Genomic DNA, 27929 nt, shown 5'->3' on the forward strand with positions numbered 1-27929 from the left:
TTGTAGGAAATCTAATTCTCTTTAATATGATACCATTTTTATGGTAATTTGATATTCTTAACTAAAGTTATTCAAAAATAATCCGTATCCTAGCAACGGGCGGCGGCCATCTTAGAAGTATGCAAATTAGACGCACGCGCAACCCTTTTTTCCGCTGGCGACAAGCAGATTCGCAAAATACAGGTTCTGACGATCTTCGAACACATCGTAGATTTTTTTTTTTTTTTTTTTGGGGGGGGGGTGCACGGAAACCATTTCTGAAGAATAGTAACCCAGTATGGGCCGACATGAACTACACAGATACTTCCCTTCATTTTGTTATGAAAAAATAAGATAGCCATGTTTCATTTTAAACTCTGAAAGGCCATTTAACAAGTTCTTTATTTCTTAGGGCTTTTAGCATAAGATTCTTCTTTTTTTTTCACTTTAATCTTCCAATAAGAGGAAACTGTCACGTCAAATTTTTTTCTTTAACTTTTTAATATCAGATAAGTTGTGATTTTGGAGGGAATCCAAAAAGACAAGAAACTGTTCATATGGGAAGCTGAATGGATTGAGTTTGGTAACACAGAATAGAAAAAAAAATGTATTTCATATAAGGAATAGAAAGTGTAATTTTTCTTTCTTTCTTCGCCGATTTCGATGAGATTTGATCAATAGATAGCAGTGATCTACAACAAACCCCACATACAGAACCTACGCAATTGCGCGCGGAGACATTATAACCCTTAAATATTGCTGTAAAACCTATTGAACCTTATCCCCTTTAATGTCGTGTAACTTTTAAAGGAATTGGTGTATTGGAAAGCCGTTTTCACATGATAATAGCTATGTTTGGGGGATAATTTTAGGAAATTTCAAATGTTATTTGTAAATGCATATTAGATGTATGGAAAAGAACATTATAACCAAATTCCGTATCTTTTTAGAAAAATGCTAAAAATCATAATTCCTTCCTTAATATTTCATGACAACAACTATTTATCCCATCAAATGGGGTATCAGCTTGTAGGAAATTTAATTCTCTTCAAAATGATACCATTTTTATGGTAATTTGTTATTCCTAAATAAAGTTATTCAAAAATAATCCGTCTCCTAGCAACGGGCGGCGGCCATCTAGGAAATATGCAAATAAGACGCGCGCGCAACCTTTTTTTCCGCTGGCGACAACCGGATTCAGAAAATACAGGTTCTGACGATCTTCGAACATATCGTAGAATTTTGTTTTAGGGGGGGGGGGGGGTGCACGGGGACCCTTTCTGGCTGCTAGACTAAACTTGTACTTCGACCGCAGCTCATCATACTGCATTAATGTAGGCCTACGTGCTTTCTTTATGCATGATGAGAGACAAGCTGCCCATTCCATGATTTCATCATGGACCCTAACCACTAGGGTCCATGATTTCATGAAGTCATCATATAAAAGTCTTTACATAAAATCAAGGAAATTCCAAAGATTCTCATAATTATGTAGCTATATTATGTATACAAGAGAAGTAAAGTCTGTGTGTCTTATGAGAGAGAAGTCTTTTCATGAAACGTAGCCTCCATCCAAATAGGGGAGATACCACGATTTTATAGTACGATGAAAAAATGTTTCATTGGACATTATAGGCTTATTGTAGATTACAGACTTTATTTTAGATTGATTCCTCCGAGCATAACAGAATGACATCCGTAAAAGGGTCAATCCCACTATATCCGCTAAAATATGTGATCTTCATATACATGACTTTTGATCAATATTCCAATAGATTTAAGGGATCCCGTGTCACAAAAGTCATATTTTTGGTAAAGCAACTCTAGCAAAGATATTAAAAACCAGACCCCCCCCCAAAAAAAAAAAAATACTATTATTATCATTACAAAATATCGAATGTAGGAACCAGATTCAAATAGTCGATCGTGCCAAAATAGATTTCTGTCTTTGAAAGCCTGATTGTAGATAGGAATAAAAAAAATTGTCATGGTCAACAAAGGCAAGTGAAATTCATTGGATTGCGCCTGCGGGTAGGATAACGAAGAGGTTCGTGTTTTTGTTATTGTTTTTTTTATATAGATCGAGTCAAATACAGACGGATTTCACTGACGAATTCCATAAGGTATTTTAAGATTCAACGAAACATACGTGATACCCTGCTATGAGATTTCTCCTCAAGGATTATGACAGCCTTATATAGCTCACCTGCAAGGAACCACTCCCATATCTCACTATAGAACACATTAAAGTAACTTTATTATCTCATTTCCACGGAAAAGCGCAGGTGGGAAACGTATACGTTACGAAAACTCACTCCCTGGCCAACATAACTCGCAGGATTCATCCAATTATAAACTTATACAAACGCTCTGAGGGAATTTATTCATAGTAGCAACTTTCATAGTCAAACTACTTCAATCTAAACGTAAAAGCAACATTATTCCTTGCGTCCTTTTACCAAAACACTTGTGGCTTGCCTTTAAAACAGATTATGCTGATAGTGCTATGTTCGTGAGGAATATGGTGCTGGTTAAAAGCTATGTCTGTTATTCCGAAGGCTCGTTTATTCGTAAATAAACTATTGCTCACTATTTTTTTTTCTGATAATGAAATAATGTTCATTAGCCGAAACTTAAAAGAAGGGTTTGTAGTTATGTACTTGTAAATAGCACACTTAACCATCACAACAATACCCGCTGTTATGTTCACCACGGCATGTGCTGATACGTGGCGATAACAATATGTCAATTCTTTTAATTTTATTAACTGAATGGATTTTGAAGTAGCAGGAGGGTTATAACACACATCTATTTTCCCTGAAAAGGTGTTAGTGCTAACTCTATAGCAGTAAAGCAAAACAAAGCAAAAAGGCAATACTTACCTTTCTAGATAAAGTTTCAAAAGCTATTGATCAGTTTCATCATACAATCGGCGTTTTCCTGGACTACTCCAAGGCCTTTGATACCATTGACCATAATATACTCCTTTATAAGTTATCACATTATGGTAATATCCGAGGAAAGGCCTTGGAGTGGTTCAGGAGTTACCTTTCTAGCCGAAAGCAATTTGTGTATGTTAACGGACATACATCAGTCAATGCAAAATGTCAATTGTGGAGTGCCTCAAGGAAGTTTGCTTGGCCCTCTTTTATTTATCCTTTACATTAACGACATGCCGAATTCATCAAGTATTCTTTCTTTTCTATTATTTGCTGATGATTCTAATGTTTTTTTTTATCACATTCTGATCCTAACATGTTAATTGATGTTTTAAATGTTGAATTGGATAAATTACTTCAATGGATAAGAGCAAATAAATTGTCAATAAATATCAAAAAAACTAAATGTATGATTTTTAGTAACTCTTTGGAAAATGTGCCAAGGAATGTTTATCTGAATGACACAGTTATTGAAGAAGTTTTTTCAATCAAATTTTTAGGTTTGACTATTGACCGTAAACTCACTTGGAATTTACATATTGATTCCATAAGCCGTATTATTTCAAGAAATATAGGTGTTATAAATAAAGTTAAATTTTATTTACCCAAAAACGCTCTTTTAATGTTATATTCATCTTTGATTTTACCTTATTTGAATTATGGTATACTCGCCTGGGGAAACACACATTCTTCTCATTTGGAAAGACTACTTTTGTTACAGAAGAAAGCTCTTCGTATTATTTGCAATGAATCGTGGAGAAGTCACACTGATGTGTTATTTCAAGGAAAACAAAATCTTAAAGGTAAAGGATTTGTATTTTCTACACCTCGGACAATTCATGTACAAATTTATCAATAATTCTCTCCCAATTGTGTTTGAGTCCATGTTCACTAAAAATAGAACTGTTCATCTGTATCCTACCCAGCAATCCAACTCATTTTATTTGCCATTAACGAGGACTATGTTTGCTAAATCTATATTTTCTTTTACTGGCCCCAAATTCTGGAACTCTCTCGATGATAGTATGAAACAAGTTCTAAGTTTAAATACATTTACATTTAAATTGAAGAAGTTGTTCATAAATTCCTATATAGTTGAATGAGTTATATCTTAGTTACCCTTAATTTTGAGCTTCCTTTTTTATTCGTTATACTCATTCTTTTCTTTAATCTATTCCTTCCTACATTATGTACATATACCTCGGTGATCCATCGCACCATGTACCTCGCGTGTGCTGGTATAGACCCTTCATCATCTTCATCTCTTCTCCTTTCTCGCCTTTTCCTGTCCTCTTTGTCTCCTTCTGTTTCTTCCTTCAAAATAATTTCCTCTTCTCCTCCTTTTCCCTCACTGTGTTTTGTTTTTCTCTCTCTATCTTTCTCTTTACAAGAGAGGTTGCTTGTGTTTGTTTGTCCGTCTGTTTGTTTGTTTGTTTGTTGTTTGTTTATTTGTATAGGATTGTATGTGTTGCACACCGTTTATGTCCAGCTAATTGCCTTTCGATGTTATTTAGTCTTTTTGTCCACGAGGAGACTGCAAAATACAAGCTTAGCTTTTTAGCATGTCTCCTCCATTTCCTGCAACTTTAGTTTTGATTCAATATTCTCTTGCTTTTTTTCATGTGTACTATTGTTAACTTCATGTATTTTTCTTTGTTACGACATTGTATTGATGTTGTGTTATTTTGTGTATGAAAATGTTGTTGGAAATGAAATAAATGAAATGAAATGAAATGAAACAAACTTGTAATGGTAAGCCGTGTTGATCGAAGGATGATAATACAACATGACATTGTAATGATGAGTAGGAGAATGCTTCACAGACGCAGGTACACAGTGACTCAAATTGTCTTATGACTTTGAAAGCGAACACTTCTTTTTAATGGGTGCTCACCAATGTGAATGCAGGACGGAATACAGGTCATTCTAATTGATACACACACAAAAAAAGGAGGGGGGGCAAAATTGAATAAGATACGACTAGCAAATTACCTCCCCGCAAAACCATACTGTTGAAAAGACATGCATTTTACTTCTCTTTTTTAATGGGAGTGGACTTTCTCTTGTCTGTATGGTTAAAGATCACCTATTGGAAAGCAATACCCGGAAGTAAATAGTTTAGCAAATATTTACACATCACAGATGATATAACTTTCGAACCCAGCTATTAGTAAAATTGCATTTATATGCATTGAACATCTGTATAAAAATTGACGATGCGCAGTGTGGGGCACGACACATATTGCAATTTGTCTTAACGGTAACGTACTATTATGTTTCATTGGAAATACCAGATATTTCTCCTTTAATCATGCTGTTAATGAACATCTTTAATTATCGTCCAACAATGAAGGATTAAAAATCTAGGGCATGCAGTTAGATAAACTTTATAGGAGTCCATACCATGTTGTTATCATGTAATATGTATTGTTCTGAGGAGTGAACCCCGGAGACTGTGGTATCATAAAGTTTAAATGAATAATTAAAGAATTTATTTTGCACTACGATATTATTCATAAGCAAGTGTCTGATTTATATGCCCTTCAGCATGGTGTTGTGGAGTTTGCCTGTTATATCGAGGAGGCTCTCTCTGCCTTCTCGATGATTATAGTTTACCTCCTGATTGTTACATGGCATCATCATTACAATGCAAGGTGAATATCAGAATTGTATGATATCCGCTGCCTCTCTGGGATTGGTAAATCCTGAATAATTCTGGAGTCAGAAATTTCTTATTTCTGGTTACAGTTTGTTTTTCTGAAGGTTCATTTTCAGGGTTTATTATTACGATGGTTCGGTAATCCAAAACGAAATAAGGTTCGTTTAAAATACTAAAGGATTGGTCTTCCGAATGTTCGTTTGTATAGCCCCTAAAAGAAAAATAAAGAAAAAAAAAAGTTTGCAATACCGAAGGTTCGTTAATTTAAAACGATATTGGTTGGTAATTCCGAATGTTAGTTTAAAAGTATGCAATTTTTCCATTTGTGGATTTACGAACCTTGTTTCATTTGTTTGTTTGTTTGTTTGATGTTTGCTTTTTTTTTGGGGGGGGGAGCTATCAAACCTTCAAAATATTAAAGTTTCTCTTATTTTCAGATCAACGAACCTTCGGGAAAACAATGCCTATTCAATTTTTGGATACATAGCGTGTATAAGGTTTGCCACGTAAATTCTCCATCAAACATGTAATATCTTTATCTTCCTTTGGTAAATTAGGTCTGAAGAAAATACCAGCTTATTTTTTTTTTTTTTAAATCAAAACTGATAAAACACTATTCCTTGTGAAGCTCAACGCGGTAAACCTTTGTATGCTCGCAGTAATCAAAGCGTGTTTTTGTATTCTAACCTGTTATATTTCATAACACATAAAGCTTTGATGGCTATTCATCGATGAAATCACTTATTACTAATAATTTCATCGTCAGAGCCACACTCAGAAAGATTTGTGGATGTTTTTATTTGAAATTGCGTGGTATTTAGGCGCTATGCTGAAAGTATTGTGGTTGTGTTGTGAATTATTGTTCTCCAGACATAATATAGAAATCCAATTGTAAACCTACTTTACGTTTATAAAAAAAAAGGGATTCCAGAAGTTCAAGGCTTCATCTTATAGGATTGGCCCTCAAGTACAACATACAGTCGACTGCAGTCGTAGTATACCCAGTCAATTTGCATATAATATCAATTTGATATTTAGAATCAGTGCCTCGATTTTCAAAGTGTTTATGGATTCACTCGGGCACAGTGCAGCCGACTGAAATACCTCTCTCTTACAAAATCCTGTTGCACAAACAAGATCGCAAAATCAAGAACATTTCTAATTATGATACGAGCAGTCATGGCTACTGTTGGGCCCTATTTTTTGTACAAAGTTGAAAAAAAAAACATTAGAGAGAAATCACTAGAGATAAACGATAGTAGATCGCCATTCGTTTTTAGCTCCATGGCCAAACTAAACACTTATACTGGGTAAGGTACATAATTATGCAATGCATGCGTGCAGTACTCCATCCGCCCATGGTGAGACCAAGGACAGATCTGCAGGGTGTTGGGAGAAAGGTACTGAACTGTGTAATACCTAGAACAGTCGATGACTAGTCTAATCCAATTTCAGCAGTAAATTCAGCATTATGTGTTCGTATTAGGCCTACTATGAAGAAAAAGGTATTGTATCTTTTCTTCAGAAAAATTGAATACTCTGAAACCAATTTGTGACCTATATGGATCTACATGTCATTAATATAGATCACATACGAAATCAGATAGATGCGAATTCCATTTACTGAGACTGGCTGAACAGACTACTACCATACTCAGGTGGGGCGGGACCTGTCAGAGCGAATGATTTATCGCGTTCGAGTCAAAATCCGATCGGAACTGAAACTTTCTTCCCGGACCCTTTTTCGTTGGGCGCGCAGTCTCTCGATTAGCGCAATCAGAAAATTTGCGCCCTCTCTCTTGGTCGCCACCAAGGAAAAGGGGACGGAGCCCAGACTAGTATGGATGGAGCATCAGTTCACTTTCTCAATGAAGGCTGAGAGGAATGCCAAGGAGCTTTGAGTTTCAACCACAGACTGCCCAAACATTGTTTGCTGACTGTGGTTAATTGGCAGACCACAAAGCACTTCTGTGAGAAACAAACCATAGGGCTTGGCACTTCCCCAAACCAGCAGAGCATTAGGGCTATACATTGTATCTCTTCCCCCTCCCCCGGCTATATCAACAATCTGATCTTGGAGGCGCACAAGAGAGTTTTCATTGTCTCTGATAAGGAGATAATTTATTAGGATTGCCTGCTCAGTGTAGCTTATTGGCAAGGGCCTGTTTTATAAAAGTATACAGGTATAACCTCATTGCATGGACTAGCCAACCAAAGCCTTATACGAATTGCCCACCCTGACTCATATTATCTTGCACAAGGAGAAAAGGAGGTTAGTGTAGTGCACATGTTCCTATACCACAAGTGGAGGATACCATACATCAAGAATCATCAGTCATCTTCTCCATCAAACAGGTATAATGCATCTTAACTCTCTGTGATTCAATGGCATACTGCTCTATGATCTTGTATTACTTTTACATGGGCTGTGTTTATGCTCAATTGCTATGTAGAATCAGTGTTTCGAAATACACTGTACTGCACATGATTCAAAATGCCATTCACAGGATTGAGTACCGCGCGATGTCTTTTTGAGCTCCAGAAAGAGACGATACTGCAAATATGCTATGCTTATTGTTAAAATACTTTGAACTGTACTCTACTGCACTATTCAGCTTGTATACCGTACGTGTTTTTCATATGTTTCATATGTTATAGTGCTGGAGCATAGCATTCCTGAAGCTGAATATTAACTCTTTATGTGCCATGGTGGAAACCCCCTGTATGCCACGTTATTCTGGGACACGAAGGTAGACATGCTTTGAGAAAGAATTCTGTTTTTCCAATTTGTGTAACTTCTACAAATTTCAGCTTTTGAGCTTTGACATAATAGTGAGCAAAGTTTAGAGGAATGCCAAACTTTGCTTCAATATAAATTGTATGAAAAATCTATTTTCAATTTTCTTTTGAATGACAAGTTTGCTACATTACTGTGAAGGCATGACTTTTACACATGAAACCGTGACAGAAACTTAGAATGTACACACAAATCTATAGTTGGGAACACCGCTTGACAGTCAATCACCACATAGAATGCAAGCCGTATGCGAGAGAAACAAAAGCGCTAGAAACGCTTTCATTGTACCGCAGGACTAGCGATTTATCGATCGGTTTTGGCGGCTTTGTTTATTGAGCAGAATATGCAAAGTTGGCACGCCGTCGACTGAGTCGGACGTGCGAACGTGGCACATAAAGAGTTAATAATGAAAACATTGTTTAGTCAAATGAGCAATTAATGTTCCTCAAATTTTTATCTCACCCTTTGTGGAATATTCTCCTTTTTTCTGCAGCATATTTTGTGACTCTGGCAACTGAAAATGTCACAATTAAGCTAGTGAATAAAAATTGTTTCATTTTCATGTTTGAATATCACGTTTTCACTGCAGTTTGGTCCCCAAATTGGTATGCATGAACCATGTAGCTTCTTGTGGTTATCAGCGTACTGGATAATCAAAACAATACAAGAATGAACCTTTCAATGTGGCATGATCATAGAAGTGCATGTTTTTGCATTTCAACAATGAAAAAGCATTTCGCTGAAAACTGATTAAACTGAACTGCATTTAAGATGTATTTCTGCCTATTATTCACTGCAACTAACTGTTTCTAATCCCTATTTTTGTGATCTTCGCAAAGGGACATTGCAACAGATGAAAAATTTGGAGCCTGACAGGATCATTAACCCTAACTAGGCCGGGGGGGGGGGGGGGGGGGGGGGGGGGCAGGTTCGTCAAAAGCCGAACCTGGGCAGCTGGGCAGGTTCGTCAAAAGCCGAACATGGGCAACCCGGCAGGTTTGTCAAAAGCCGAATCTTGCCAGCTCGGCAGGTTCGTCAAAAGCCGAACCTTGGCAGCTCGGCAGGTTCGTCAAAAGCCGAACCTTGGCAGCTCGGCAGGTTCGTCAAAAGTCGAACCCTGGCAGCTCGGTAGGTTCGTCAAAAGCCGAACCTGGCCACCTCCGCAAGTACGTCAAAAGCCGAACCTGGGCATCTCGGCAGGTTCATCAAAAGCCGAACCTGGGCAGCTCGACAGGTTCGTCAAAAGCCGAACCTTGCCAGCTCGGCAGGTTCGTCAAAAGCCGAACCTTGCCAGCTCGGCAGGTTTGTCAAAAGCCGAACCTGGGCAGCCTGGCAGGTTCGTCAAAAGCCGAACCTTGCCAGCTTGGCAGGTTCGTCAAAAGCCGAACCTTGCCAGCTCGGTTGGTTCGTCAAAAGCCGAACCTTGGGAGCTCGGCAGGTTTGGTCAAAAGCCGAACCTTGCCACCTCGGCACGTTCGTCAAAAGCCGAACCTGGGCAGCTCTGCAGGTTTGTCAAAAGCCGAACCTTGGCAGCCCGGCAGGTTTGTCAAAAGCCGAACCTTGGCAGCCCGGCAGGTTCGTCAAAAGCCGAACCTGGGCAGCTATGCAGGTTCGTCAAAAGCCGAACCTGGGCAGCTGGGCACTTTCGTCCAGAGCCGAACCTTGGCAGCTCGGTAGGTTCGTCAAGAGCCGAACCTTGGCAGCTCGCCAGGTTCGTCAAGAGCCGTACCTGGGCAGCTGGGCAGGTTTGTCAAAAGCCGAATCTTGCCAACTCGGCAGGTTCGTCAAAAGCCGAACCTTGGCAGCCCGGCAGGTTCGTCAAAAGCCGAACCTTGGCAGCCCGGCAGGTTCGTCAAAAGCCGAACCTGGGCAGCTGGGCAGGTTCGTCAAAAGCCGAACCTGGGCAGCCCGGCAGGTTCGTCAAAAGCCAAACCTTGCCAGCTCGGCTGGTTCGTCAAAAGCCGAACCTTGTCAGCTCGGCAGGTTCGTCAAAAGCCGAACCTGGGCAGCTTGGCAGGTTCGTCAAAAGCCGAACCTTGCGAGCTCGGCAGGTTTGTCAAAAGCTGAACCTGGACAGCTCGGCAGGTTCATCAAAAGCCGAACCTTGCCAGCTCGACAGGTTCGTCAAAAGCTGAACCTGGGCAGCTCGGCAGGTTCGTCAAAAGCCGAACCTGGGCAGCCCGGCAGGTTCGTCAAAAGCCAAACCTGGGCAGCCCGGCAGGTTCGTCAAAAGCCAAACCTTGCCAGCTCGGCAGGTTCGTCAAAAGCCGAACCTGGACAGCTCGGCAGGTTCGTCAAAAGCCGAACCTTGCCAGCTCGACATGTTCGTCAAAAGCCGAACCTTGCCAGCTCGACAGGTTCGTCAAAAGCCGAACCTGGGCAGCTCGGCAGGTTCGTCAAAAGCCGAACCTGGGCAGCCCGGCAGGTTCGTCAAAAGCCAAACCTTGCCAGCTCGGCAGGTTCGTCAAAAGCCGAACCTTGTCAGCTCGGCAGGTTCGTCAAAAGCCGAACCTGGGCAGCTCGGCAGGTTTGTCAAAAGCCGAACCTTGCCAGCTTGGCAGGTTCGTCAAAAGCCGAACCTGGACAGCTCGGCAGGTTCGTCAAAAGCCGAACCTTGCCAGCTCGACAGGTTCGTCAAAAGCCGAACCTGGGCAACTCGGCAGGTTCGTCAAAAGCCGAACCTTGCCAGCTCAGCAGGTTTGGCAGAAGACCAACATTGACATATCCAGCTATGACTGATGCAATTCTGAAAAGAATGAAGGACAGGTTTGTTAATTCCATTTTGTTTATGCCAAACCTTGCACCACAATTTCAGATTAACATTTAAAATTTTGATCATTTGTAGACTGTTTTTCCCATTTTTTGAGCACCTGTTTTTAGCAAAATCAGTCTAATTTTTTAGACTAATGTAGAAAGTCTATTTCTTGAATAGAACGGGTTACCTGTAGCTTCACTTTGAGTGCTTTTAACCTGTTGAGGACAAACTGATTTTACTACAGCATGCATTTCCCATAGACACCTGGTCAAGTTTACTTGGGACTTGTCATCAAAGGGTTAAGAATGATGTTTGAAACATCTTTCTTAAGCATTCAAAGTCCTTTGAGAGTTACTGTTACCAGGTAGATTAAAATAGCTAACTTCGAAAGACCTAGAGGCTCTGCATGTTTCATTTCAGTAGTCACTTGTACATGTTTGTAGTCAATAAAGTAAAACACGACTGATGATGTTTAATATTATTTATTTGCATTCCACAGATGGTTCGCATGAGAGCCCTAGTATGTATTGTTGGAGACCATTTGTTCGTGTGTTAAGTTTAGCTCATTTATACTATTAACTATATCAAATCTCTGTGTTGATAAACATCTTCTCACCTTGCTGTATCTGAAATTATTAAAAGACAAAGTAGAACATTCAGTTTTGTGCATTTTGTTATGTATTTACAAAATTTGGAATGTCAAAGCACTTTCTAAGAATACTTCTGCAAATTTCATTACAAAGCCAAGAGACACCTCAGTCTCTGATATGATGTGGACCTTTTTGATGTCATTGATGCAGTGTAGATGAGATGTATGAAAGTGTTAAGACTTTCAAGAAAGGGCTAGGGTTGGGGTGTTGAGGTCATGTTCATGCAGCATGTATGTGTTGTAGTTAGCAAAATACAAAAACAGCCTCAACAAATAGACAAAACATACTAGCTCTATTTTAGGTGATCCTGTTATCATATGATTTGACTGTAAATCCAAGAGTATCAAACAAAGGTGTGTTCATGTCAACTGATACCCACTTTAAACTCTTGTAAGCCCTTATATGACAGCCTCTCTACTTCACGATAAGATGAGAAAACAAAGCAACATAGGAACTGCAAGTCTATCATCAGTTACCAGCAGAATTGAACTCGACCTTTTCCGGTGTAAACCTGCAATGTAGTTTTCAGTGTGCCTATAATTTCTATCTGTCAGATTGCATACTTTGTGTTTAAGAAGGTCATTAACATAATATGAACATGTTGCACTTGTGGTAATCAGTTGAGCCAAATATGTAGGTTCACTTGTCTGTTTATCTGGGTTAAAAATAATCAGCAATTTAGCATATAGAGGTTGCAACAGCCTCAGGAGCATGTAAAAATGAAACCTCTTTACAGCAAAGACAACAAAACAGTGTTCACAGTGTGCTAAAGAAGGTCATCAAAAGTTTTTAGTCTATTAATATTGTGGCATAGCATCTTGTGTCACCATATATTTCCATCCTTTTTTTAAGGGAAAAATTATTGATAGCTGGATAACTCTTCAATGGTTTTATTACTTTATTTTCTCCCAGATTTGTTGGGTCAATTTTGGCAACCATGCAGAGCAGCTGAAGTGTGCAGGACTCAAAAAGATGGAAAACGTACAAGTCCAGGATCTTATTCTGGATTTAACAAGTGAGTCTCTCAACTCGATATCATTCTGCCAATTAATAACTCGATTGATAAGTGTGCTGCTCTGTTTACCTGAGTGGATTTGTCTACATCACACTTAAAGTACTGTAAAAGTGGAAATTTTTGTGTGAGTAAATTTTTCCCACTCATCGGGATATGATGAATTTCCATGTTTTTCATTCTGTGGAATCAAACGATAGTTTTACATGTAACAAGCTCATATACTATGACGTGTGCTTTTATTCTTGCGGCAGTCTCTGGTCACTGGAAGTGCAAAAACAAATGTCCACACTGCAAAAATGTCCACTTTTACAGTAACAATGCTGTAAAACTGAATGCCATAGAAATAGATTGGCAAGTTACAGCCAGGTAATCTGACACACAAAGGAGAAATGGTTGGCCACAGGCAAGAAACATCTTGGTACAAGCTATGTCAAGGGTTTAAAAATTGGTATGTGAGGGTGATAACCTAGCTGTCCATTACATGCCAGTGAAAGCTAGCCCCCACAGAACCCCATGTGTTGTCACATGATGAAAGGCTAAGATGTGATATAAATATGTGCATCACTGTAATGAAAGCAATAAATATCAAACCTTAATAGAACAAACCCTGCTGCTGGCTCGGTATGTGAGGGGTCAACGATTCGTACATGAGGGTGATAATCTAGCTGTTCATAACATGTCAGTTAAAGCTAGCCTCCACCGGTCCCCACATAGGTATTGCTACATAATATGAAGCCAAGGTATGATTTATTTGTCATATGAGCAACAGTTATATCAAACTTGTCAGTGTAGACCACTAAATTTGATTTCCTTCAGCAGAGTTTGTACAAGGTGAAACCTGTTCGTAAAGTCTGCCTGTATACATAGATAAAACAGAGGCCACATTAATCCAGTTCCATTGTGTAGTCCTTAAGGACAGAGACTTAATTATAATGTGATGATGAAATTATCCCATTGCTTGTCATAGATGAGCTATGTTTCTCCTATGTAGGTGCAAGTAAAGCTTAGTTCAGTTGTTCAATGTTGCTATCCTAAGGGAAACCAACTGATTTGTACCATGAAAGGTTGATTAGGCAATGTGTACTGTGAATGTTGCAAATCCACAAACTGCAATAAAGTCACAACTTACTGGAGATAAGTTAAGTTAGAGGATAGAGAAATATTGTACATTTGAAGACATAGTTCTTTTATTTTTGTGGCTGTGCAGAAATATGATCAAGGTAATATTTCAGTTTTTCTCTGAAAGCAATTTTCTTGCATATCCTGTATTGAAGTATCAGAGTACATTGTACATGAGACTGCCTTTCAGTCATTTGGTAAAGAAGACAAACATTTGCAAAAATTACATTGTATCTAAAATTTACTTTATACGCTGAAAATTTCATGAAATTTTTATAATTTTTGTCACCTTTCATTCATTTGATAAAGAAGACAAACATGTGCAAAATTTATCTAAAATCTACTTTATATGTCGAAAATTTCTTGAGGTTTTTATTTTTGCAAAATTTGCGTGTCAGGTGCTGTTTGCAAATTGAAAGACACGCAAAGATATTGACTCTGATCCCGACATGAATGTGATGTGCAGCATATCTTGCTCCGTTCAGTGCTGTACTCAACAACATTGAATTTAACCACTCGTGAAACTGTTGGGAAGTCCCGATTCAAAATTAGACTCCCTCCATACAGGGCGTATACAGTACTCGAACTGTGGAGTTGATGTAATGTATGTTTGATACTTGTGATTGTTTCCTAGATGTTGAACCCATCGCCATAGACTGGGTGACGTCCAACATCTACCTGATGGACGATGTCACAGATGCCATCATTGTCTGTCGGTCAGCCGGTGACATCTGTATCACGCTGGTGGAGAGCAACCTCCACCGACCAAAAGGGTTGGCACTTGACCCTAACGAAGGGTGAGTAGCAGTGTCATACCTTTACACTTGACCCTAACGAAGGCAGAGTGGGAAAGTCATACTGAATCAAGCTGCCATGAAATGATATAAAAAGTACAACTGTAAATGTAGTGTGTAGGTGTACATTTGTGATGATTATGTCAACAAATGTGCAACCCCTGAATGTATTGTGACTGTTTTTAATTTATAGTGAAACTCCATCCCATAGACCCATTTTAATTAGGTTATATCACATCTCTGAAAATAATTGCGATGTTGGACATCAGCTCTCACCTTTTTGATCCATTGAGGACAAGCTGATTTTGCTACAACACGCATTTCCCATAGACACCTGCGTCATAGTCTGAGTATACTTGGAATTAATCTTCAATGGGTTAATATAGTCTTTATTGTTTATTCCCCAGCCTTTTGTGGTATTTTATATTAATCTACTTTTCATAATCAACAAGTAATGATAAAACTATGCAAATAAACAAAATAAAACCCTTCAAGGATTTCTCACACATTTTTGTCTCAGATGATAATCCTAGTAATCCTGTTTTTCCTTAAGTCTTGGATTTGGACTTCATCTAATGCTTCAATGGTGCTTGGCTTACAGAATTAAAATTGCATTTGGCTGATGTTATATCTTACGCATCAAAGAGAGTGAATACTCCAAACTTCCAGGGAATGTGCAGAAGTGTGCACTGCGATCGAATGAAACTTTGCTTGCTGCATACCATCACAGGTTAATGTTCTTCACGGATTGGGGGACGACAGATCGCCTGAGCCGCCCGAAGATAGAGAAAGCTTTAATGGATGGCCGTGAGCGGATAGACCTGGAGGTGACCAAGATTGTCTTCCCTCACGGCATCACAGCAGACTACCCCGCCAAGAGGATCTACTTCGCTGATACCCAGCTGGAGCTGGTGCAGAGTGTGAAATACGATGGGACAGGCCAGAGGATCATCAAACAGGGGCCAAAGGTCACAAGAAATATTATTTTAGCGTTATTTTGTACAGGCGACTCCCTTTATATTAAAGTCCTCACTATTGGCAGTTGGTTGGTTGGTTGGTTGGTTGGTTGGTTGGTTGTTGTTGTTGTTGTTGTTGTTGTTGTTGTTGTTGTTGTTGTTGTTGTTGTTGTTGTTGTTGTTGTTGTTGTTGTTGTTGTTGTTGTTGTTGTTGTTGTTGTTGTTGTTGTTGTTAAAGTTGTTAAAGTTGTTGCATCAAAATTTCATTATAGCTGAACCATGAAGTATATTAAGATATAATTGACAAAAATTATGGGACCTGCATATTTCTTTCCTTGTAATGAGAGTTTCATTAGAACTACTAGTATGGTCATTATAGCTGGAGTGCAGTGTATCACATTACTGTTCAGGTATTGTAGTCATACCACTGTGTACTCATTACAACAGTGATAATGAGGACATGCCTGTTGATTGCGTCATGATCTTGGTTTGATTTGTGTTCTTTTATTGGTATTGGCTTCTCCCTGTTCTTCTATCTTCTTCTTTTCTTCTTCTTCTTCTTCTTCTTCTTCTTCTTCTTCTTCTTCTTCTTCTTCTTCTTCTTCTTCTTCTTCATGTTCTCCTCTTCTTCCTCACCATACAGTACATCTCACTTAAGAGACCTAACATTATGTCATGTTGAAATAATCTGTCCATGAAGTGCATGAAGAACAGAGAAAATAATATCTCTTGTCCGTCTCCACTGGTGGCTCTCTTGTTACAGGTCAGTCATCTGTACAGCCTGACTTTGTTTGAGAATACCATCTATGCCACCAAGTGGGATGCTGAGGCAGAAATCGTCAAAATAGACAAGCTGTCGGGCAATGTCACCAGGCTTGCCAGGATCACTAACAGGGCAGGCTCTATTCATGTTGTGCATCCACATAGGCAGAGCATCCGTAAGTTTTTACTGGAGTTAGCGTCATGGAGAGCTAGTTCTATTCCTCCCTGCACGTAGGACACAACACCATGTCACAATGTACCGGATCTACGACTTTATGCTGCTGCACATGCCCTTTGTGGTTTTGTGGCACCTTTTTGTGAGAATGTTGATAAGAGAAGAATGTTTTGTAATGCTAGCATCCGTAGTCACAGCAGACATTTTCACCATGACAGCCTGAGTGGAAGTAATTTCAATGACCTGTCAGAAAAAAAAAAAGAAGATGTATATATATATATACACACGCACGTATTCGTCGCTGGGGTGACAAGACCTTGTATCTACAAAAAATCACAAATGTTCAGGAGACAAAAAACAGAGCAGCCAAAGCACTGTATCAAATGGGATAGCTGTTCCTTTGACATGTAGTCTAGCAGCCAGAAAGGGTCCCCGTGCACCCCCCTTAAAACAAAATTCTACGATATGTTCGGAGATCGTCAGAACCTGTATTTTCCGAATCCGGTTGTCGCCAGCGGAAAAAAAGGTTGCGCGCGCGTCTAATTTGCATATTTCTAAGATGGGCGCCGCCCGTTGCTAGGAGACGGATTATTTTTGAATAACTTTAGTTAGGAATAACAAATTACCATAAAAATGGTATCATTTTGAAGAGAATTAAATTTCCTACAAGCTGATACCCCATTTGATGGGATAGATAGATGTTGTCATGAAATATTAAGGAAGGAATTATGTTTTTTAGCATTTTTCTAAAAAGATAGGGAATTTGGTTATAATGTTCTTTTCCATACATTTAATATGCATTTACAAATAACATTTGAATTTTCCTATAATTATCCCCAAAACATAGCTATTATCATGTGAAAACGGCTTTCCAATACATCAATTCCTTTAAAAGTTACACGACATTAAAGGGGATATGGTTCAATAGGTTTTACAGCAATATTGAAGGGTTACAATGTCTCCGCGCGCAATTGCGTAGGTTCTGTATGTGGGGTTTGTTGTAGATCACTGCTATCTATTGATCAAATCTCATCGAAATCGGCGAAGAAAGAAAGAAAAATTACACTTTCTATTCCTTATATGAAATAAAAATGTTTTTTTTTTCTATTCTGTGTTACCAAACTCAATCCATTCAGCTTCCCATATGAACAGTTTCTTGTCTTTTTGGATTCCCTCCAAGAACGTGAAATTAATCACAACTTATCTGATATTAAAAAGTTAAAGAAAAAAAAATACGTGACAGTTTCCTCTTATTGTAAGATTAAAGTGAAAAAAAAGAAGAATCTTATGCTAAAAGCGCTAAGAAATAAAGAACTTGTTAAATGACCTTTCAGAGTTTAAAATGAAACATGGCTATCTTATTTTTTTATAACAAAATGAAGGGAAGTATCTGTGTAGTTCATGTCGGCCCATACTGGGTTACATCATAAATTCTTCAGAAATGGTCCCCGTGCATCCCCCCCCCCAAAAAAAAAATCTACGATAGGTCAAAGGTCAAAGATCAAGTGAAATACATGCTCTCCTATTCATCCAATTAAACCTAGGTCAAGGAAGGTGACCATTCAACACATTTGTGACAAACATGCCATTATAATATTTTGCCAATTTTGTGAAAATGTAATCACACATTGTCCACATGTACTATAGACCTATTAGGAGAATCATGCATTATGGCGGAGGCATACCAGTCGTCATAGCGACATTTCTAGTTTAATATTACAACGAAGATTACGACTACTATTAGCAGTTGGTAATTAAGTGGTGTACGAAGACTAACTCAAACAATACATCATTATTTGAGTGGCTATAATGTACAATTGATAAAAACCCAATAAATCTGTTTTTTTTTTTTCAGGTTAGAGTGCGTATCAAAAAAAGGTAATCCAACTTTGGCGGGCTACTACTTTACAATTGTCAGCTATGGAGAGCTCAATGTTTTAATTCTAATGATATCACAAACCATCGAAAGCTATGCTGCCGGCTGAAAGCAATAACAAATTTACTTATTGTATATTATAGAAAGAATGGCCACGCGAAAGTAACAAGATTAATGCTCTGTTACTGGGAATTTGAAAACAATAATGACATTGTTTCCATTCCTGTTGTGTCGTTGGTTGTTGGCGTGTTTCCTTTCAAAGAGTGAAAGTAGTAGTAGGTTAATAGATGTCGGCGTTAAAGCTTGTACAATATAACAATATTGGTCACAGTTTATTATTCCGAAGGTTCATTTTTTCCCCCAAAGGTTCATTATTCCGGAGATTCGTCATGATATAGATAAACGGGCCCAAATTAGTTATTGCTGAAAGCAATAACACATTTACTTCTTGTATATTATAGAAAGAAAGGCCACGCGAAAGCAACAAGATTAAATGCCCTGTTACTGGGAATTTGAAAACGATAATGCCATTGTTTCCATTCCTGTTGTGTCGTTGGTTGTTGGCGTGTTTCCTTTCAAAGAGTGAAAGTAGTAATATAGTAGGTTAATAGATGTCGGCGTTAAAGCTTGTACAATATAACAATAGTAGTTATAGTTTATTATTCCGAAGGTTCATTTTTTCCCCCAAAGGTTCGTTATTCCGGAGGTTCGTCATGATATAGATAAACGGGCCCCAATTTGTTATTGCTGAAAGCAATAACAAATTTACTTCTTGTATATCATAGAAAGAAAGGCCACGCGAAAGCAACAAGATTAAATGCCCTGTTACTGGGAATTTGAAAACGATAATGACATTGTTTCCATTCAAAATTCAAAATGGTCACCTTCCTTGACCTAGGTCTAATTGGATGAATAGGAGAGCATGTATTTGGGAATTTTAGGACTTTAACTTGACTTTGGCCCTTTCATAAGTTTATGCATTAAGTAATTTTCAAGGTATGGAGAAAAAGTGCAATTTTTGTATTGAGTAGAAAATTGTTACCATTTTCATCTGGCCTTTGACCCTAAAATTCATAAGAGAATCACTGTCAGGCAGAACATGCATAAATATGTACTAAGTTTCAAGATACCATGAGCCACTTCCGAGACATGGAGGAAGAAGCAAGTTCAGCACTTTCTCTTGATCCTTGATCTTTGACCTTTTTGGCAAAAAAAAAAAAAGAAATTGCCAGAGAATCTCTATTTTGGGTTATACATGCATACACCAAGTTTAAGTCCTGCTGGCATTGCATAAATATGAGGGAAATAGTAAATTTTGAAGTGTTGCCCTTGACCTTTGACCCCATGAACCCCAAATTCCCTAGATAATCACTTCCAGTCAGTACATGCATAATATATACTATGTTCCATGAAGATCTCTCTCTCTAGTCACGTAGCATACAAATATGCAGGTGTGGTTCGGATGAGAGAACGCCATTGTCTGCGGTCAGCGGCAGCTCTGGTAGCCTCTGTAATGCTTGCTCCAGTCACCTGTTTGATGTCATCAAGCCAGCTTGCTGCGGGTCTTCCTCTTTTACGTTTTCCCTCAACCATTCCCTGGATGATTGTTTTCTGCAGGCAGTGATGTCTGGTAGCATGGCCAAAATATGTCAATTTTCTGGCCACAATATCAGCCCGTAGTTTCTTTTCCACTCCAAGCTCCTCTAGCACCCATGTATTTGTTCTTCTTTCTTTCCATGGTATCCTCAGTATCCTACGATAGCACCACATCTCAAACGAATCCAGTCTCTTCTTGTCTGCTGACTTCATTGTCCAGGATTCTGAGCCATATGATGCCACGGCAAAGGCTGTAGATCTTAGTAGCCGGACCTTGAGGGAGGAAGGGAGTATAGTTTTCCAGAGCTTTGTCATACTTTGTACCATATTCCGGGCCATTGCTAGTCTTCGTTTAATCTCCTGTGAGCAGTCCCCTTTGGTGTTTATGATGGAACCCAGGAACTCGAAGCTTTCCACCTCTTCAATGGCATCACCATCTAGAGAAAAGACACCATCTGCAAAACTCCGTTCTCCATCTACAACCATGATCTTAGTCTTTCTAGTATGCAGCATTAGCCCCCTCTCTTCACTTGCTATTTTTACTGCTCTGAGTAGATCCATCAATTCTCTTCTGTTGTTACAAACCAGGGTGGTGTCATCCGCATACCTGAGATTTGTTACCCGTTGGCCACCTATTGTCACTCCACCAAGGAAATCTCCCAGGGCATCTCTCATAATCCGTTCAGCATAGATGTTGAAAAGCTGGGGCGATAGTATGCATCCCTGTCTGACACCTCTACCAATCTTGAACCATTCTGTGTCACCTCTGCTTGTTCGTACTGTAGACTCTTGATCTTTATATAGCTTGCTAATGAGCTTCACTATATGGCTAGGAAAACCCATTTCTCTCATAGTGTTCCATAATTTTGCATGACAGACACAATCAAAGGCTTTGCTGTAATCTATAAAGCACAGGTAGAGTGGTACAGAGTGTCCTCGGCAATTCTCAATGACGTTTCTGATGTTGATGATATGGTCTCTCGTGCCTCTTCCTGCTCTAAAACCAGCCTGCTCTTCAGATATCTCATTTTCCATCTGCCGTTTCATTCTGTTGTTGATGATCTTGAGTAGTATTTTGCTGGCATGGCTTATCAAACTAATGGTGCGATGGTTTGAGCACTCCTTTACATTTCCTTTTTTAGGTATCGGGATAAAGACCGCTCTTCCCCAGTCCTCGGGCCATTCTACATTCCTCCAGATTCTGTCACATAGTTTCCACGTGATGTTTATGCCTTCCTCACCAGAGGCTTTCCATAACTCGCCTGGGATATCATCCCAGCCTGGTGATTTCCCGTTCCTAATTTCTCTCATTGCTTGGCGCACTTCCTCCAATAACGGGGGTGGTTCTAACTCTTGTTCCCCTAGGTTGCTGTTGGCAGAGTCTGCCTGGGTCTTCTGCTCGTAGAGCTCCTTGCAGTACTAGGCCCATCTGTTCTTTATGTCTGTGCTCTCTGTTAAGGTGGTACCATTTCTGTCATTGATGACATCTGACCTTGCTGATGGTTTTTGAGTCATTTTCTTTGACCAGAGCATACACCCTCTTAGAATCACTCCCTGCTCTTTCTATCTCCTCACATTTTCTCTCAACGAAGGCACGTTGATCAGCTCTAACTGCTTTTGACACTTCTTTGTGTTGTCTTCGCCACTCAGCCATATCCCCTCTCTTCCTCGCATCCTGTCTCTTGTCAGCAAGTCAGTTCTAATGTTGTTCTGGATAACCATGGTTGCTTCTTCTTCTTCTTCTTTGGGATGACCTCCTTAACTGTGCTTAACACTGCTTCTTTCATTCCTTCCCACAGTTCATTGGGAGACAGCTCTTCATCATCAATCTGAAGAAGTGCCTGAAATCTATTGCTCACACTAACAGTGTACTGTTCCGGTATGTTGTCTACATCAAACCTTAATGGTGGTGTCTCTTTCTTCTTTACTTTGAGCTTTAGTTTCAGCTGTGCAACCAGAAGCTGGTGGTCACTCCCACAGTCTGCACCTGGTCTTGTCCGAACACTGAGCAGTGAAGAGCGCCATCTTCTTTTAACGAGAATATAGTCAATCCGGTTTCTTACATTGTCCCCGGGGCTCTTCCATGTCCATAGTCTTCGGGGGTGCTGCTGGAAGAAAGTGTTTCCAACAATCAGGTCATTAGCTTGGCAGAAATCTTCCAAACTATCTCCACGTTCATTTCTTTCTCCCAATCCATATTTTCCGACGATCTTAGACTTGGTCACTGATTTGCCAATTTTTGCATTCCAGTCTCCCATTATCACAAGAACATCTTTGTTCGGAATCTTGTCAAGAGTATCTTGGAGCTGATCATAAGTCTTCCATGGCTTCATCAGATGCAGTAGATGTTGGCGCATAGACCTGGATGACGGAGATGTTAAATGGGTGACCTTCCAGTCTGAGAGTAATAATTCTTTTGCTTATTGGGTTGAAACCCAAGAAAGACTTAGCCGAGTTTTTGTCCAGGATGAAGCCTACTCCGTGTTCCCTCTTTCCGCCGTCTTTGCCTGAATACACAACTGTGTAGCCATCTTCGGTAGTGAAACGACCTTGGTTGAGCCACCAAGTCTCTGAAATACCAAGCACACTGATATTTTGTTCTCCCATTCGGGTTATGATGATCTCCATCTTGTCAGCATTCATTCCTTGAACATTCCATGTCCCTATAATTCTAGGTTTTCTCAGGTTTGTGCTGCTCCTTTCATGCACAGGATTATCGGCAGTATATTCTGCGTCCTTACAGCTGTGCCTAGTCGGTGCAACACGCTCCTCTTCCCCAGTAGCCATTGACGCATCATCTGGCCTGCGGGTCCCACCATCAGATGCCGGTTTTCCACAATGTTTACGAACTCTCATAAGAACTATCGTGGCCAAGAAAATGCAGTGGGTGGCCGGGTCCTTCTGCATTGCTGGATGGCCATCGTTGACTCTCCAGAGTCGATGTCCTTAAGATAGATCTTGTTTTTAGTTCCACCAGGGTGTCCAGCCACCCTCCTCACCATTCTCCAGTTGGAGACTGGTGGGTTTGCCGGTTTAGTCGCCGACAATCCGACCCTGAAACAGGTTGTACTGGGCTACAGGGTACCAGTAGCAGATCATCCTGACCTGACATGAAGATACCTTGAACAATATCCAAGATACAGAGAAAAAAAGTAAAATTTTAACATTTTCACTTGACCTTTTCACATTTGACCTTAACCTTATGACCCCAAACTTTTACCAGTGAATTTTAATTGGGTAATACCTGTATACACTAAGTTTCAAGAAAATATCTTTAGGCATTGCAGAGATATGAGGGAAATAGTGAAATTTTAAGCATTTGACCTCGACCTTTTGACTTTTGACCTTGAGCATGTGCACCCAAAAGTTGATAGGCAGAATTTCACCCCCAATACACATACATGCCAAATTTCAGGGTTGTTTTTTTTTTTTTTTTTTGTTACGCTGTCCACAAAATTCATTACGGACGGAGAGAAGGACGGACGGAAGGACGGACAACCCGAAAACATAATGCCTCCGGCACCACTTCTTGGCGGAGGCATACAAAAGAATCTAGATTACATAGGTGAAGTAATCTTGGAAGATATGTAAATATTGATATGTACGGTATTGAAACTGTCGTGTTGATTATCCTTATGGTACGTTACCACTCTCGTGGCATTCACTAAGCTGGGTCCACTTTCTCGATTCGCCCGAAATCGTGGTCTTACTCGCGGACTAATCGTGCTGATCATCAGATAATCAAATCTTGATGTCAGTCAAAGACATTGTGTTGATCGTAGTAATTTTTCAAACAGTCCAATAATTCTTCTACGATCAACACGATTACCACCATAGACCTCAAGATGTGATAAGCCATGATAAGATCACCACGGTCACTCGTAGACTAAGAATCGATTTGAGGTAGATAGTATACATGTATTAGCATATCGAGACTCGCGACAATGGCAACCTAGTGAAAGTGTTTAACGTGCAATGTCAATAATCTTTTGGGTATCGATCATGCACATTTATAGTTACTCTATCTAAAAAGGACCGGCGGACGAGTAGGGCATGGATATCTGAAAACATTGGATGGTGTATTTAACTCATGCATGAGTTGTTATTCCAGCGGAACTTACATGCGCTCTATAAAGTGGATTGCACGTCAGATGCGCCTATAGCAGATACACTTCAAATCATTTTAGCAAATTTATCTAATTATAATAGATGTCTAATTTCTGTGGAAAACATGAAAATATTGTATTCGTTGTGGTTAAACATTTACACTCTGAATATGTCTAATGTTTAACACATTAGTCATACACAAACATCCTTGAACACAAACACACACAACACGAAAGTATACAAACCTGCATAAATATAAACGTGATATATATATATATATATATATATATATATATATATATATATATATATATATATATATATTTGTATATATATATATATATATATATATATATTTATATATTTATATATAGATATAGATATATTATATATACATAGTTATAGTATATACATGCACACATACATACATACACGCATGCATGGTTAATGTTCCCTCAGACATTTCCCTCATGTTTTATAGATCCATGGTCTACTTAACCATAACATTTTTTTCTCTCTCTCTCTCATTTTTGTATAATATTGATTATTAGTCACTCCTAACGGATTCAACAACCAAGTTTACGTTGTATTGCATTTAAATCAACCCATGTAATAAAGTTAAGTGCATGAAATCATTTTTTATAAAAAAAAAACAGAATTTGAAAGCGACTGGATTTGACTTGCAACTATTCGTTTTTATCAATGCCATTCCTTGGTATTTGTAATCTATCTATTAGTTTCTTGGCAATAATAAACGTGTGAGCAATATGTTTAAAAACCATCAGGCGAACCACCAAAGAATGAGAACACGTATGTGCGATCTTATCTTAAAAAAATAAATTGATTTCCTGCTAGAGCATGGTGAGAAATATTTCGCTTGTGCGGTATACATGTAACTCTTATTTCGACATCTAATTAAAGCATTCGAGTTTGATGTTCCATGAATGCATTAATGGCGTATTGAATTAATTCACGAAATTCACGACTGAGCTCATTTCCCGTGCATGAATGCCTGTGTGTGATATTGGAGGTGTGAGTATGTGTGTGAAGATGATCAGAAGAATGAGAGTTGATGAAGAGAAGTTTGATTAATATCGATATGTTGGAAACCCCTATCCAGGTAAGCCCGTTTCGGCCGTCATGAAATTACACCTCTCGTAAGGCCTTTATTCTATTTGATGAAAAAAGACGTAAACTAAAAGTGAAGCTGAGTAGATCAAAGGTGATAGCGAATAAAAGATTTAATTTGCTTTCATATTCCACAAGATGTAATGATATTTAATCAATAATTTGGATGTAAGAAGTGATAGGGTCTCATACTTGCAATGATTATTATAGTATTACACGCGTTACGCAAGTGCGGCCGTCGACATTACCCTTAAATTTCTGTATAACAGTATTGAACCTTTTCCCTTTAATGTCGTGTAACTTTTAAAGGAATTGGTGTATTGAATAGCCGCTTTCACATAATAATACTTATTTATGGGGTTTAACTTAAGGAAAATTCCGATGTTATTTGTAAACAGAAATTAAATGTATGGAAAAATCATTACTGAAATCTGTATTTCTTGGGAAAAATGTAAAAAAAAAAATCCTTCCTTAGTATTTCATAACAACAACTATTTATTACATAAAACGGGGTATCAACTTGTAGGAAATCTAATTCTCTTTAATATGATACCATTTTTATGGTAATTTGATATTCTTAACTAAAGTTATTCAAAAATAATCCGTATCCTAGCAACGGGCGGCGGCCATCTTAGAAGTATGCAAATTAGACGCACGCGCAACCCTTTTTCCGCTGGCGACAAGCAGATTCGCAAAATACAGGTTCTGACGATCTTCGAACACATTGTAGATTTTTTTTTTTTGGGGGGGGGGGGTGCACGGGGATCATTTCTGAAGAATAGTAACCCAGTATGGGCCGACATGAACTACACAGATACTTCCCTTCATTTTGTTATGAAAAAGTAAGATAGCCATGTTTCATTTTAAACTCTGAAAGGCGATTTAACAAGTTCTTTATTTCTTAGGGCTTTTAGCATAAGATTCTTCTTTTTTTTTCACTTTAATCTTCCAATAAGAGGAAACTGTCACGTCAATTTTTTTTCTTTAACTTTTTAATATCAGATAAGTTGTGATTTTGGAGGGAATCCAAACAGACAAGAAACTGTTCATATGGGAAGCTGAATGGATTGAGTTTGGTAACACAGAATAGAAAAAAAAAACATTTTTATTTCATATAAGGAATAGAAAGTGTAATTTTTCTTTCTTTCTTCGCCGATTTCGATGAGATTTGATCAATAGATAGCAGTGATCTACAACAAACCCCAGATACAGAACCTACGCAATTGCGCGCGGAGACATTATAACCCTTAAAATAATATTGCTGTAAAACCTATTGAACCTTATCCCCTTTAATGTCGTGTAACTTTTAAAGGAATTGGTGTATTGGAAAGCCGTTTTCACATGATAATAGCTATGACTGGGGGATAATTTTAGGAAATTTCAAATGTTATTTGTAAATGCATATTAGATGTATGGAAAAGAACATTATAACCAAATTCCCTATCTTTTTAGAAAAATGCTAAAAAACATAATTCCTTCCTTAATATTTCATGACAACAACTATTTATCCCATCAAATGGGGTATCAGCTTGTAGGAAATTTAATTCTCTTCAAAATGATACCATTTTTATGGTAATTTGTTATTCCTAACTAAAGTTATTCAAAAATAATCCGTCTCCTAGCAACGGGCGGCGGCCATCTTAGAAATATGCAAATAAGACGCGCGCGCAACCTTTTTTTCCGCTGGCGACAACCGGATTCGGAAAATACAGGTTCTGACGATCTTCGAACATATCGTAGAATTTTGTTTTAGGGGGGGTGCACGGGGACCCTTTCTGGCTGCTAGACTAATGCCATGGTGGCTTCATTTTTGGGGGTAAGACAGCTAGGATTTGGACAGGACATCACTGTCAAGTTACTGATTATGTGAACATTAATCCAAAAAAGTCATTTTCACCAAAATTTGATATACAAGGTCTTGTCACCCCAGAGACGATATGTATAATGATACAGCTATATATATATTTATGTATGAATGTATGTATATATTTGTTGTCAAGGCGATGCTAGCAACGATGCAGTAGTCATGCATGGTTGACTATATCCCTTTGTTTTTGTTACATCTAGCATCACAACATCCTTGTCGCACAAACAATGGCGGCTGCGAGCACCTGTGCCTCATCTCTGGCAAGACCTACCAGTGTCGCTGCCAGCAAGGCTATGCCGTGATGGCTAATGGATCGTGCAGCAGTAAGTTGCTTTGCAGAGCCCAAAGGACATGGCCTATGTGCTTTCAGTTCAATTCTTGAAGTTTGCTCTGAATGATTAGAGTCAATTAGACCCACAGAATGGTAAAAGTCGGATCAAAATTGGATTCAGAATGAGAAAACTATGGAAATTTGCAAATTTAGACATACTTTTTCTTCTAAGAGTGATGTTGGTGCCAACCATATCTACATTAGCCGAGATGGTGATGTCATCAACTTAATTTCTCTCATTGGTTTGTGTGGGAATGACAGTATCATAAAGTAGGTTTTTGGTAGATGATCTACAGCCTCGATGAACTACAACCTTCGCACCTTAAAAGTCATTATCGATGTGAAGGACATATATATATATTTACATTTGAAAATGGAATTCAGTGAAGTTTTGTGCATACCCCCTCCCCCCCCCCAAAAAAAA

The 27929-nt window shown here is 38.8% G+C and overlaps 1 protein-coding gene across 1 annotated transcript in view; it reads left to right on the forward strand.

The window, feature by feature from the left end:
• Nucleotides 1-27929, forward strand: part of LOC139717035 (low-density lipoprotein receptor-related protein 1-like) — a 184005-nt gene that overhangs the window by 33890 nt on the left and 122186 nt on the right. The window contains exons 7-11 of the mRNA XM_071628550.1: nucleotides 12692-12794; nucleotides 14548-14710; nucleotides 15438-15675; nucleotides 16427-16601; nucleotides 27375-27497. Of these exons, the coding sequence (XP_071484651.1) occupies nucleotides 12692-12794; nucleotides 14548-14710; nucleotides 15438-15675; nucleotides 16427-16601; nucleotides 27375-27497 (802 nt within the window). The remainder of the gene's footprint in view (nucleotides 1-12691; nucleotides 12795-14547; nucleotides 14711-15437; nucleotides 15676-16426; nucleotides 16602-27374; nucleotides 27498-27929) is intronic.

The sequence above is a fragment of the Diadema antillarum genome, unplaced genomic scaffold (assembly GCF_040938485.1).
Source record: "Diadema antillarum isolate AM-2024a unplaced genomic scaffold, OU_Dant_1.0 scf00000071, whole genome shotgun sequence".
NCBI lineage: Eukaryota > Metazoa > Echinodermata > Echinoidea > Diadematoida > Diadematidae > Diadema > Diadema antillarum.